The sequence below is a fragment of the Lithobates pipiens genome, unplaced genomic scaffold (assembly GCF_037356315.1).
Source record: "Lithobates pipiens isolate NorthernLeopardFrog02 unplaced genomic scaffold, aLitPip1_a1.2 Scaffold_25, whole genome shotgun sequence".
NCBI classification, from domain to species: Eukaryota; Metazoa; Chordata; class Amphibia; order Anura; family Ranidae; genus Lithobates; species Lithobates pipiens.
In genome coordinates this window covers 157,481,676-157,496,321 of record NW_027507787.1, presented here as the reverse complement: position 1 = coordinate 157,496,321, position 14,646 = coordinate 157,481,676, and the positions used below count along the sequence as shown (strand labels likewise).

The window sequence follows — 14,646 nt, the reverse complement described above, 5'->3', positions numbered from 1 at the left end:
CGTGATCAGTAATGTGCCTGATCTTTGGGACCTGGCGGTCACAGATATTCCCGGGTGCGCACCCCAGGGGGTGCGCAGGAGCAATATTCCAGGAGGACGTCCAGCCGACTGTGCTGTAGCCGTCTTTCAGCTGTGGCCCGGTTGGCATGTGGTTAAGGAAAAATAGTTCTGCACTATGGAGAAGAAAAAGACTGTATATTGCTCAGTCTACTAACATAGGTAGGATCTGGAACTAAGGTGAAATTGGGAGTGGAGCCCATTAAGGCTGGGTTCACAATGCTGCGGCTGGGAGACCCGGATGTGATTCGCACCGCACTGCAGTGCAAATCACATCCGATCTCTGTGCGATGCGAGTTCAGCCATACAGATAGTATGGCTGAATTCGCATCGCACCCGCTCCAAACTCGCACAGGACCCTTTTTTTGGTCTGCAGCAGAATCGGATCGCATGGGTGTTCACACCATGCGATCCGATTCCTGTCTGAGTTTGCAGATCGCACTGCGATATGCGAACTGATCTGGGGGTGTCATTAAGGTTTCACTGACACTCCCAGCAGTCCGCATAGGGCAGTGGGAACTGCCGGCCGGAGGCATGCGATGCGGGAACCCGCCGCGGATTTGCGGCGTTCCCGCATCACTTCAGTGTGAACCTAGCCTAAAGCGGCACACATCCACTCCCAATTTCACACCTGTTCAATTGCTTGGTAACACAAATTGCTAAGCAGTAAATCACATGGCAGCAGCTCATTGCATTTAGGCATCTAGACATGGTGAAGGCGACTTGCCAAAGTTCAAACCAAGCATCAGAATGGGAAAGCGAGGGGATTTAAGTGGCTTTGAATGTGGCATGGTTGTTCGTGTCAGACAGGCTGGTCTGAGTATTTCAAAAACTGCTGATCTACTGGGATTTTCACGCACAGCCATCTCTAGGGTTTACAGAGAATTGTCTGAAAGGGAGAAAATATCCAGTGAGCTGCAGTTGTGTGGTGGAAAATGCCTTGTTTATGTCAGAGGAGAATGGGTTCGAAATAATAAAAGCAGCAGTAACTCAAATAACCACTCGTTACAACCAAGGTATGCAAAATACCATCTCTGAACACACAACACATCGAACCTTGAAGCAGATGGGCTACAGCAGCAGAAGGCCACAACAGGTGCCACTCCTGTCAGCTAAGAACAGGAAACTGGGACTACAATTTGCACAGGCTCACCAAAATTGCACAATAGAAGATTGGAAAAAATGTTGCCTGGTCTGATCAGTCTCTATTTTCAGCTGTGACATTCAGATGGTAGGGTCAGAATTTGGCATTAATACCATGAAAGCATGGATCCATCCTGCCTGGTGGTGGTGCAATGGTGTGGGGGATATTTTCTTGGCACACTTTGGGCCCCTTAGTACCAATTGAGCATTGTTTAAACACCATGGCCTACCTGAGTATTGTTCCTGACCATGTCCATCCCTTTATGACTGCAGTGTGCCCATCCTCTGATGGCTCCTTCCAGCAGGATAATGCACCATGTCACAAAGCTCAAATCATCTCACCACTGGTTTCTTGAACATGACAATGAGGTCCCTGTACTCCAATGGCCTCCACAGTCACCAGATCTCAGCCAATAGAGCACCTTTGGGATGTGGTGGAATGGGAGAAACTGGGTGGAGCCATCATGTCAATATGGACCAAAATCTCTGAGAAATGTTTCCAACACAATGTTGAATCAATGCTATGAAGGGAGTCCAACCTGGCACTAGCAAGGTTTACCTAATAAAGTGCCTGGTGAGTGTATACGGCCCTATGTAAACACAAAACTGTGCTGAGACCATGCGCCCAGCACAGTCACCGTCTGTATCACTTTGTGTATTTGTGTTTTTGAAATTGAGTATTTTCTTCAGCTGTACAGTAGCCTATATTAAAAACGCATTTTATTTTTTCATACAGGAAGAATGATGTAATGAATCTTTTGGAAAGCGCTGGCTTTTCACGCAGTAATCCATACTACATTGTAAAACAGGGAAAGGTATGTGCTCTTATTGTGCTCTCTTAGTGGCCAGGCAATCTTCTGGGACCTGTGACGTGTCCCAGAAGATTGCAGAGAGGGAGGGGGGCAGAAGGAGTCGCACCAATGTAGAAAAATAAATTAATTAGACTGGCTTCTAGTAAGTAAATGGTTTGATTTTATTTCTTTCTCAATATCTTTACTTTTTGTCTGTCTATTACTTTTCTCTTTGTTTTTCTTGATCTTTTATATAATGCTGGGGGAAATCTCAAATTTGGCCTAACTAAATTTTACGTGGCTGTAGGGATCACAAATATGGAAGCATTGATTGAAAAAAGGGGCTGCAATAGCAGTGATGTTTAGCACTCTCATGTAATGTCTCCAATCTAGAAAAGATTCTTAAAGCATAGCATGTCTCTAGTCTTCAGTAATACATATATCAGGTTTGCAGTCACTGACCATCTTCTCTTCCATGTGTGCAACCTGAAGGTTTTCTGTAGCATTTTATTTCCTGAATATTATGTGCGTACTTCTTGTGGTGTCAGGTGCCACACTCGAGACCCACTACATTAATTAAGTTGACCAGAACGGATTTAAACTGATTGAGAAAGGTATAGCGCTGCATTGATCCATGTTGCAAACTTAACATAATCATTTTGTAGATTGGTGGAGAGAGCATGAATAGAATCTACAATGTTTATCTGTACGCTTACTATATTATATTATATATATTATATTATATTATATTTTTCATTCTGATTTGTTTCTTGAATAAGACCCCTTTCACACTTGGGCAGTTTTCCAGCGTTTTAGCGTTGGAAATAACCTCTTCTAAGCGTCTGAAAACTGCCTACCATTTGTTCCAGTGTGTGTTTTTTCACACTGGGGCGGTGCACTTGCAGGACGTTCGGGGAAAAGTCTTGCAAGCAGCATGTTCGGAGCACTATATTTAGCACTCTCAAAAAGTCCTGCCCATTGGAATAAATGGGCATCGATTTCAAAGTCCCCGAAAAGCGCAAAAGGGTATTTTTTAACTTTGGGGGGGGGATTAAAAGTGACGCATAAGTGGCACTTAAGCGCTAATGGCCTACGCTTTCAGTGTGAAAGCAGTCTTTAGCGTTGCTCTGTCATCTGTAGCTTTAACACCAGGGCGTTTTGCAGGCGCTATAGCGTTAGAAATAGCGCCTGCGATCCGCCCTAAAGAAGCTGCACCATTGTGTGTAGTGTGAAAGCCCAGAGGGCTTTCACACTACAGCGGTGCGCTGGCAGGACGTCAGAAAAAAGTCCTGCCAGCAGCTTCTTTGGAGCGGTGTGTTTACCTCTCCTCCACCGCTGTTCCCCGTTGAAATCAATGGGGCAGCGCTGTAATACCACCGGCAAAACGCTGCTATTGCGGCGTATTACCGGCGGTTTTAACCCTTTCGCGGGCGCTAGCAGGGGTAAAGGCGCCCGCTAGCGGCCGAAATGCGCCGCAAATCCAGCGGTAAAATGCAGCTAAAAATAGCGGCGTTTTACCGCCGATGCAATGGGTGGTGTGGTGTGAAAGGGGTCTAAAAATGTGGCAGTTACATTATTCGTACTGGTTTCTGATCACTTGCCCTGCCTACGGTACTTCATCAATAAGTGAACACACAGAACTAATTTGTGGGAAAAATTTAAAAATATATTTTTAAATACATCTGTTTTCTCTCGTGGTCAGTGTTAAACACACATCTACTTTAACAGTGCTTTTATTGAATATGTTAATAAATTGTTAGTATATCTGTGAAGAAATTTGAAGTGGAAATATAATCTATTTAAAATGGAAGAAAAGCCTAATAACTATTCTTAAAAATATTTCCTTCCCGCTCCTATCTATTGTGTGTGTGTGTGTGTGTGTGTGTGTGTGTGTGTGTGTAAAAAAAAAAAAAGAGTACTCCTATTTTAACCCACTCCCCACCAGTTGTGTGATCCTACAGCCCCAGCTTCCCTGTGTCGGTGAGCGGCTGCTGCAGGGTCAGAGGAAGGCATGTTCTCTTTGGCTGTGCCATGGCAGCATATGGGTGACTTCATGGCTCCCAGAATTCACAGCTGAGTGCCCTCTAACACAGGGGAGCCAGAACTGTAGCATCACTTGATCAGACCAGAGTGCTTTAGAAAAGGGTAAGTCTTTTATTTTTTACCCAGGGTAGGTAGGAAGAGAGGGGAGAGAACGTTTTAATTAATAGCTTTAATTTGGCTTTTCTTCCACTTTAAGTAAATGTATAATAAGTAATATCTATGACCGCATTTTTTATTTTTATCATGGAGGAACCCTTGGAATAATGGTTTTGGAGGGGAACCCTGAAAATAATTACACTCACGATATATTAGCATAGTGGTCTTCAGGAATGATGGTCCTTACAATTGTGGTCATTTGGAAAAAGCCCCTCTTACATCTGTAAAGCTAAAAAGATCATTGGTGTCAGTGGTTATCCAAGATTTCTCATTCATGGAATCCATAGCAACCTCTGGAGGAACCCTAGGGTTCCACAAAACTATGGTTGAGAGAGACAAATTGATCTAAACTGTAAAAGGCCCCTTTTACACAGTGCACAATCCGATTTTGCTCAGCAGGGGATCTGTCTGCTGATCAGAGCAGAGCAGGTAAATACCATGTCCATGTCTACTCAGTTTCTGCAGAGCGGACCAGATTGGATTTGGGGGTAAGCGGGTAGATATAAATCCATTTCCACCCTCTGGTCCATAGGGATACATGGACCATCTGTTTAAGTCTGTCTGAAAAACTGACAGGCGGACCTGATCAGATCACCTGTGTGATAGGGGCCTAAGCGCTTTTTGATTTTTGTTTCTCTACTGTTCCTTTTTTACATTTATTGTATTTTTTTTTCTCCAGTGCCTATTTTAGGCTAACACTGTGTTTACCAAACTGTACACCTTGGGGGCAACCATGACACTGCAAGGAGGGGGGGCTGGGCACTAATTAGGTTTAACACCACATGTCCTCAGTCAGAGGTGCCCCTGAGGGTGTGATGTGCGTAGCATTGCCAAGCTGCTGGCAAAGATCACTATAGGAACATGTTCAGTGTCCCATAGTAATCTGAGAGGGTGATGGTCACAAGACAAATTGTCAAATCGATCAAGAAACTAGGAGGGAAAACTTAGATAAGCCCTTTTTTAACATGTGTTTTTTAGGGCCCAGATGCCTGTTTTTCTTGCCAAACTTGCGTGTCATTGGTGGGGAACCTTTTACTGGAACAAGTGTGTATGTGTGCCTACATTAGGGGCCAACTCCATGTCTGCTAGGGTGCACCTAGGTTCCCTCAGCTGTCGACTATGCATTGTTCCCTCTTTTTTTTAATTTTAATAATGAATATCAAATCCCCCCCCCCCCCCCCCCCCGGTCTATTATTATCTATGACTAATGCAAAAAAAAGCACAGTTTGGGAATGAAAGATTAACTTTTTGTACAGAGGGTACACCAGAAAAAGTTTGGGAGCTACTAGGATCTCAGTAACTGACTTGCATACCTTTTTTTGGTTTGTGGCAAATTGGTTGCTCTTCTTCCAGATTAATCAGATGGCCACAGCTCCGGACTCTCAGCGTCTGAAACTTCTGCGGGAAGTAGCTGGGACTAGGGTGTATGATGAGAGGAAAGAAGAGAGTATCTCCTTGATGAAAGAAACTGGTTAGTAAAGTTCCTGTTTAAGATTTATATCAGATAGATCTTTGCAAATCATTGCAAATCATTTTGATGCACTACAGAGGGTAAACGTGAAAAGATCAATGAGCTACTGAAGTACATTGAAGAGCGACTACACACCCTAGAGGATGAGAAAGAAGAACTGGCCCAGTACCAGAAGTGGGATAAAATGAGGAGAGCACTGGAGTATACCATCTACAACCAGGAGCTGAATGAAACCCGGGCCAAGCTGGACGAGGCAAGTCTTCTAACCCATTATCTAGCCTTGCATCAGAACCATTATAGCCTTGCACATACACACCTTGTAACCTTTAAATGCATTTATGCAACACTTTATTTCCTCTTGGTTTTTGTTTAGCTTTCCTCAAAGCGTGAGACCAGTGGTGAAAAGTCAAGGCAGTTGAGAGATGCTCAACAAGATGCCAGAGATAAAATGGAGGTGAGTGTTTGCTTTCTTGTTTATTGGGTCTGAGCAAAGGAAACTTTCTGGTGATTTTCTAGTGGCAGTATTGATAACATAGCTTATGAAGTGTTACCAGGCTTTGAGAGTCCCCCAAGAATCGTCAAGGTGTTGCAGCACAGCCAGAAGTGGCCACCGCCACCCAGCATTCATTTTTTTTTTTTTCCTGAGTCTGCTGGCTGCTCTCTGAGACTCGGGCATCTATCATCTGACATTCCCTTCCCTCCCCCCCCCCCTCGCCCTGGCCCTATCATCCAATGCGATGCTCACCTTGGTCGCTCCACTCCAGCCTACTTGTGTTGTGTAGATGCGGGCGGCGCTGGCCCCGCCCGTTCAAGTGGCTGAGTCAGTGATACGCTGCCGCCTGCCAGTGCTGCCCTGGGCATAGGGGATCATCATCACGGACAGAAAATACTGAGACATACACAGTGAAGAACCGCAGGTAACAGCAAGACTCAGTAGGAGCATTTTTATATATAATTGCTTTGCTTGGAAAGTGGGAAAGCTGAACTTAGCTATAATTGCAATTTGCTCGAAAGGTGTGTGTGTGTGTGTGTGTGTGTGTGTGTGTGTGTGTGTGTACAGTTTAAGAGATGATTCATCTTCACTTATCACTTTGTATTGAATTGAAAGCATGGGCATCTACAAGGTTACTCAGATGGCTGCGTACCATGCCCATATATTCTAGAGAATGTACATCTTTTTACATTGCAATACATATGTTGTGGCCATATTTTGATCCTAATGAAAACAGCCTATACAGTGACAGTATGAAGATCAAAATATGGCCACGACAGATGTATTGCAATGTAAAAAGATGTAAATTCTCTAGGCTATATGGGCATGGTACACAGCCGCCTGAGTAACTTCCAATACAAAGTGAAGATGAATTATCTTTTTCATGAGATTGTTGAAAAGGGGTGGAGCATGGGTACCCCACAGATGCTCAATAGGGTTTAGATCTGGAGACATGCTTGGCCATCACCTTTACCCTCAGCTTCTTGAGCAAAGCAGTGGTTACCTTGGAGTTGTTTGGGGTAGTTATCATGTTGGAATATTACCCTGCGGCCCAGTCTCCCAAGGGAAGGGGATCATGTTCTGCTTCAGTATGTTACAGTACATGTTGGCATTCATGGTTCCCTCAATGAACTGTAGCTCCCCAGTGCCGGCAGCACTCGTGCAGCCCCAGACCATGACACTCCCACCACCATGCTTGACTAGGCAAGACACACTTGTCTTTGTACTCCTCACCTGGTTGCCACCACACACGCTTAACACCATCTGAACCAAATACATTTATCTTAGTCTCGTCAGACCACAGGACATGATTCCAGTAATCCACGTCTTTCGTCTAATTGCGGGCTTTCTTGTGCATCATCATTTATAAGAGGCTTCCTTCTGTGACGACAGCAATGCAGACCAATTTGATGCAGTATGCGGCATATGGCCTGAGCACTCACAGGCTGACCCCACTTTTTTTTTTCAGATCCTCAGAGTTCTTTGCCATGAGGTGCCATGTTGAACTACCTTTGACCAGTATGAGAGATTGAGAGCGTTAACACCTAAATTAACACACCTGCTCCCCATTTACACCTGAGGCCCTACCCATTCACCTGGGGGAAAAAAGTGTCAAAAAACACAGCACACAGGGTGTTAAAGTAATTTATTAAGGCAGCTCTGGCATCTCTTCTGACTTCTTCTCCCCTCTCCGGGTCTTCTCCGCTGATGTCTTTTAGCACTCTCCAGTTCTTCTTCCTCTGTCTGCTGTCTTCTGCCTCTGCTGGGTCTTCTCCTCCTCTATCTTCTCGCTCTTTTGCTGGGTCTTCTCCACTGTCTTCTTCCTCATGTTCTTCCGATGTTGACTCGATGCTCTCTCCCGCTCTAATGCCGGGTGCACGATGAGCCACTACTTATATTGGTGTGGGGTCACCAGAGACCTGCCCCTTATGACATCACTGCCCATCATGCCCTGGGTGGTGACGTTATAAGAGTTGGGGCCTCCAGGTGACATCACAAGTGACCCCGTCGCATGCCAATATAAGTAGCAGCACACCACGCACCCGGCATTAGAGCGGGAGAGAGCGTTGAGTCAACATCGTAAGAGGAACAGGGAGAAGACAGCGACAAAGACCCAGCAAAAGAGCGAGAAGATAGCTGAGAAGACCCAGTAGAGGGAGAAGAACCAGAGAGGGCGAGAAGACCCGGAGAAGTCTGAAGAAATGCTGGAGTTAAATTACTTTAACACCCTGTGTGCTGCGTTTTTTATTTTTGACACTTTTTATTTTTCTCAGGTGAATGGGTAAGGGGTATAATGTACCCCATACTCCTTCACATAGGATGGGGGGCCGGGATCGGGGGGGGCCCCTTTGGTAAAGGAGGCTTCCAGATCCCGATAAGCCCTCTGCCCGCAGACCCCGACAACCAACGGGGGAAGAGGCCCTTGTCCCTCATCAACATGGGGACAAGGTACTTTGGGATGGGGGGGCTGCCCCAAAGCACACCCCCCCCCCCCCCCCCCCCCTGTTGAGGGCATTTTTACTTAGGTGTGTACTCACTTTTGTTGCCAGTGGTTTAGACACTTCCCGATGAGCTGCTGCTGCGGCAGAATGGCACGAGTGGTTGAAACGACGTAGCTGTACATCGGCTCCTTTTTAAGCGGTATAGAAGCCGCATGAGAGGCAGAACGGGGACATGTTTGTTTGTGTGTGTGTCCCTGTTCTGTAAGCTGAGGAGAGGCAGATTGTGAGTTCCTAATAGCTAGGAACCACAATCTGCCATCTCCTATAGTCAGTCCTCTCCCCGCACAGTTAGAACACAGTTAACCCCTTGATTGCCCCCTACTGTTAACCCCTTCCCTGCCATTGACATTTACACAGTAATCGGCGCATTTTTATAGCTCTGATCGCTTTATAATTGTCAATGGTTTTAAAAAATGTGTCCACCATAATGTCGTAGTCCTGATAAAAATAAAATAAAAATCAGATTGCCGCCATTACTAGTAAAAAAAAAAATCAAAAAAATGCCATAAATCTATCCCCTATTTTGTAGACGCTATAACTTTTGCCCAAACCAATTATTGCGATTTTATTTTTTTTTTATTTATTTATTTTTATTACCAAATCAGCCTAAACTGAGGGAAAAAAATTAGCTTTTAAAAAAAAAAAATTGGGGATATTTATTATAGCAAAAAGTACAAAATAGTATGTGTGTGTTGTTTTTATTTTCTAAATTGTCGTTCTTTTTTTGTTTTATACCGCAAAAAATAAAAAGCACAGAGATGATAAAATGCCACCAAAAGAAAGCTCTATTTGTGGGAAAAAAAAGGATGTAAATTTTGTTTTTGTACAGTGTCGCACGGCTGCGCAATTGTCAGTTAAAGGGACGCAGTGCTGAATCCCAAAAAATGGCCTGGTCATTGAGCAGCCAAATCTTTAGGTGCTGAAGTGGTTAATGGCTGTTTTCAGTTATTTTGAGGGGAGAGCAAATTTACACTGATACAAGCTGTACACTCACTACTTTACATTGTAGCAATGTGTAATTTCTTCAGTGTTGTTCCATGAAAAGAGATAATAAAATATTTACAAAAATGTTAGTGGTGGTCTCACTTTTGTGAGATACTGTAGCTTGGGTACAGCCATATTGCTGTTTAATGAATCGTCCTCCAAAGATATTCCTTCTCTTCTGTGGGTAATACCCACATTTACAGCCACTTTGTCTTTAAGAGGCAGGCATTACAGGTCTTCGTTTATTTTCCAGTTTTGGCTAGGAGCCTAATTAAAGTGAATATCCAGTCAAAACTAAGCTTAAACCTGCTCCCATCCCATTCTAAGCCCACACTAACTACCCTGTACAGGAAAGATGCTTATACTTACCTAATCTAAGGGCACTCTGGCCACGTGATCGGCTCCCAGTGCTGGCTTCTGGACAGATGACAATGGATGCCCTATAGTAAATCTATGGTTGACCTCACCGCCTATGCTCTGCAGCTGTTGTCACTGCTCTCTCCTCTCTCCTGAAGCCGGTTGCTGGGGAGATCACATGACTGGACCAGAGAACCCATTTTCCAGGTGCAGGAGCACTGTAATCCAACAGTGCAGATGTTCTCGCATCCAACGGTCTCCCCTCAATGAGTTTACCACTGAAATTCCTCTTCTGGATCCTCAGAGGACTCCCACCTCTGGACAGCCAATAGGAAGTTGACCTGTTATGTTAACGGTGACATTTATACCCAAAGATAGACCCTGCCTCTTTAAAAAAAAAAAAAAAAGCCTTGGAATTGGAGTGTTGTCTGACTGTGGATTCTGGTGAGTAAAAAGGAGAGAGAGGGAGATTTAATATGCTACCTGATGTTTCCCATGTGAACATTCTGGTGTTCGGCCTAGCACTGTCGCTTGTCGTATTGAGTATTTGTTGTTTGAATCTGTGGATAGAATATTATGTGATGTACTTTCAGATTAAGGAAACCGATTTTTTTTTTGTGTGTTTCTTTAGGAAATTGAGCGTCAAGTGCGCGAGTTGAAATCGAAGATCTCAGGGATGAAGGAGGAGAAGGAGCAACTGAGCGCAGAAAGGCAGGAGCAAATAAAACAGAGGACCAAACTGGAGCTGAAAGCCAAGGATCTACAGGATGAGCTGGCTGGGAACAGCGAGCAGAGGGTAACAATGGCTATAGACTGTGAAGGATAATTGGTCTGTCTACATTCGGCAAGCTTTAAACTCTTTAACCTGAGGTGTTTTCTGATGTAGAAACGTCTACTAAAAGAAAGGCAGAAGTTACTGGAGAAGATAGAGGAGAAGCAGAAGGAGCTGGCTGAAACGGAGCCCAAATTTAGCAGTGTTAAACAGAAAGAAGAAAGTGGCATTGCAAGGTGTGTTCAAGAGTGCTTGCTTGCCATATAGATGTCTCTTCCTGTCTAGTAGCTGTAGTACTTTTTGTATAATTTTTTTTTTTTTTTTTTTTTAATGTTCATTTTGGAGAATAAGAATATATTACCCTAGCTTTGGGTATAACGGTGCTCTTTCAGAACCGATTTTGAGCAAAATTCTGGAGACAGGAAGTGTATGTAACCCTTTCATGCCTAAACCTATTTCTGACATTTGGTGTTTACAAGTTAAAATCCATATTTTTTGCTAGAAAATTACTTAGAACCCCCAAACATTATATATGTTGTGTGTTTTTTTTTTTTTTTTTTTTTTTTTTTAAGCAGAGAATCTCTGGAGAATAAAATGGTGATATGTTGCAATATTTTATGTCGCACAGTGTTTGTGCCGCAGTGTTTTAAACACAACTTTTTAGGTAAAGGGACACTTTCATGAATAAAAACAAAACAAAGAACAGTAAAGTTAGCCCAATTTTTTTTTTTTTGTGTAATGTGAAAGATGATGTTACGCCGATTAAATAGATACCAAACATGTCACGCTTTATAATTGCACGCACTCGTGGAATGGTGACAAACAATGCTTTAAATTTTTTTTACGGTTACCAGGTTAGAGATGCAGAGGAGGTCTAGTGCTAGAATTATTGCTCTCGCTCTGACGATTGGCGATACCTCACATGTGCGATTTGAATACCGTTTACATATGCAGGCACGACTTCCGTATGCGTTTTCTTTGCTGCGCGAGCTCACGGAGATGGAGGTGCTTTAAAAAAGGTTTCTTTAATTATTTTATTTTTATATTATTAGTTTTAAAGAAAATTAAATACATTTTGATCATTTTTATTGCTGTCACACGGAATGTAAACATCCCTTGTGACAGTAATAGGTGGTGACAGGTACTCATTATGGAGGGACGGGGGGGGTCTAAAAGACCTCTGATCGCTCCTTTGCACTTCAAAGTATTCAGAATCACAGTTTTCGGCATAGTATTCGGATCGCCGAAAACGGCAATTCTGAAAAGCCTGTTAATTAACCAGTAAACGGGCTAGAGGAGGAGAGGAGTACCAGGAAAATGTAGACTGCATAGTGGTGTCTCCTTCCAGGTAGGGTGGTAGGGGTGTGATGAATCACAAAAATGCTTTAACAGAATTACAGGTGTTTTACGATTTTAATTTTACATATGTATATTTCACTGTCTGGCAGAAATTCTGATTTAATGTTTCTTTAAACTTGTTTTAGACTGGCTCAAGCTACACAAGAGAGGACTGACCTGTATGCCAAGCAAGGACGTGGTAGCCAGTTCACCTCTAAAGAAGAGAGAGATAAGTGGATTAAGAAAGAGCTAAAGTCTTTAGACCAGGCCATTAATGACAAGAAACGTCAGATTGCTGCCATAAACAAAGATCTGGAAGATACTGAAGCAAATAAGGAGAAAAATCTTGAGCAGTACACTGTAAGTATGCTTTGGACTGGCGCGGTTTCCTTTTGAATGTAAAAAATAAAGTGAAACAGCTCAGAATTATTTTTAGTTATCAGAAACAGTGGAGATTTGTTTAGAAAGCGGCTGTGCATACACAGAGCAGTACATGATCTGTGGAAACACACTTTGGTTATATATCTGCATTGTGAAGCAATATACCCTTTATTAACTTTTGAGAAACACTGGCATACATTGATGGGGTTAACAAATTGCAGTCTGACTGCAATATAATTTAAGGTCTGCTCAATTTGCCTGGACCCTTTCCCTGTTTACAGATCACTTACTGTTAGTATGAAAAATGTATCTGTGAATAAAAAAAAAAAATCAATTATACCCGCCTTGCCTCCGTCTTCTGCTTTTCTGGGCATGACATCAGTCCATTGAAAAAGCACAGTCTTGCTAGATTCCCACTGCTCTGTATTTCCCAGGATCTAACCTGAAAATGTGGTGTCATTCCCTCCTAGATGCTGCAGGCAGAAAGACTGGGATGAGGTAGTGTAACCTTTTTTTTTTTCTTTGCAGGCACATTTTACATCTACTAAAAGTAGGTGGTTTGTGAAAAGGGGGAGGTGAACAGTCTAAGCAGACCTTGCATTCTATTAAAAAGTCCTCTTTAAAGTACAGCTGTGACCAAGCTATAGGCATTCAAATATCTACATATTCTTAAACGGTAAACCAGTGTTTCTCAACCTTTTTCCAGTTAAGGCATACTTTAAAATCATGGCCAGTCTTCATGTAAAAAATGATTCTAATAGTTTTACATAATGCAGGAACATCCACACATAGGACACCCAATAGCTGTGGTTGCTAAGTTAGGATAGCCCACAGGTGTTCGACCATGCTGCTATTCAGCAGACTAATTTCTGATGAGATGAGAGTGCTTGCTAGAGATGAGTTCGTGTTAATTCCAGTGTATGCCTTTTATAGGGGAACACTGCAGCATTGGGCAGGGTTAAACTTGCATTTGGCAGTATTAATCTGTCCCAGCTGCCTGCCCCATCAAGTCAGCTCCATGGTTGGCATGCTCACAGTAGACTATTTCTGCACACCAAGGAGAGGGGGCAGTTAGTACAGTTCTGTTCTGTGCACTATAGAAGTGGCAACCACCCCAATGTATACCTGGCCTTTGCAGCAAGGTACACATGGAAGGGCAATGCCCATTGCAAACACAAAGATTTCCCAGCTCACTTGCCAGCCTGCAAAATGACCGAATTGGCCATAGCTAACAGTTTATGTTAAAAGCAGAGCATTTTGCTTGCACACATTTGCAAGTATATCTGCAAGCCACAGTGCCCACACCAAGGGACCTCTGTATATGCTGCATTCTTAACTCTAAATTTCCAGGGCCTCCATAGTAGGAGCACATGTAAGAATGGATAGATTAAGGGCAGGTATGCCTGGAAGGAGCCCATCTCTCCTTAAAGGCCCAGGGACCCAATTGACGCCCAGAGAGAGCACAATGGCAGCGCGTCCCTGCACCCAATTCATCCAATTGGATGGGCTCCCTCCAGGCATCATGCATACCTTCTCTCAATCTATCCATTCTTATATATGCTCCTACTATGGAGTCTCTGGAAATTTAGAGTTAGGAACGCAGTATATACAGAGTTCCCTTGGCGTGCGCACTGCGGCTTGCGTATATATTTGCAAATGTGTGCAAACAAAACCCCCTGCTTTAACATTAAATGTTAGATGGGCCAATTTGGTATTCTTGCAGGCTGGTTAGTAAGGCCTTGTACACACAATATGAAAATCGGAAGGGAAAATTTGTAAGACGAGCTATCTGGATTTTCGGATTGTTAGTACTGTGCTTTCGACAGCCGATTTTTTTTTTTTTTTTTTTTTTTTTTTTACTTTTTCGTCAGACAAACAAAAACTGGATGTGTAGGCTATTAAAAAAAATTTTTGGGATGTGAACTCAATGTCCGATTTTCGGATGGTCAGTACAGATATCGTTGCACAAAAGTCGAAAGTAAAAACATGCATGATCGGAATCGAGGAACGACTGGGAACAGTTTGATCTTGTAGACTACTGTTCGTAATCTAGAATTAAGCCCACATTCTCACCTTCTTTTAATGGTAACATGATGAAGCTGCTTTGCTGGTGATACTGATTTAGTTATGCTAAAGGTATTTTAGAAGGCTTTTTATTT

The 14,646-nt window shown here is 43.2% G+C and overlaps 1 protein-coding gene across 1 annotated transcript in view; it reads left to right on the top strand.

Moving 5' to 3' along the window:
* SMC3 (structural maintenance of chromosomes 3) overlaps nucleotides 1-14,646 on the top strand; it is a 105,801-nt gene that overhangs the window by 14,311 nt on the left and 76,844 nt on the right. Inside the window, exons 7-13 of the mRNA XM_077455061.1 lie at nucleotides 1,937-2,015; nucleotides 5,544-5,661; nucleotides 5,739-5,914; nucleotides 6,035-6,115; nucleotides 10,628-10,792; nucleotides 10,883-11,004; nucleotides 12,253-12,466. Coding sequence (XP_077311187.1) covers nucleotides 1,937-2,015; nucleotides 5,544-5,661; nucleotides 5,739-5,914; nucleotides 6,035-6,115; nucleotides 10,628-10,792; nucleotides 10,883-11,004; nucleotides 12,253-12,466 — 955 coding nt within the window. The remainder of the gene's footprint in view (nucleotides 1-1,936; nucleotides 2,016-5,543; nucleotides 5,662-5,738; nucleotides 5,915-6,034; nucleotides 6,116-10,627; nucleotides 10,793-10,882; nucleotides 11,005-12,252; nucleotides 12,467-14,646) is intronic.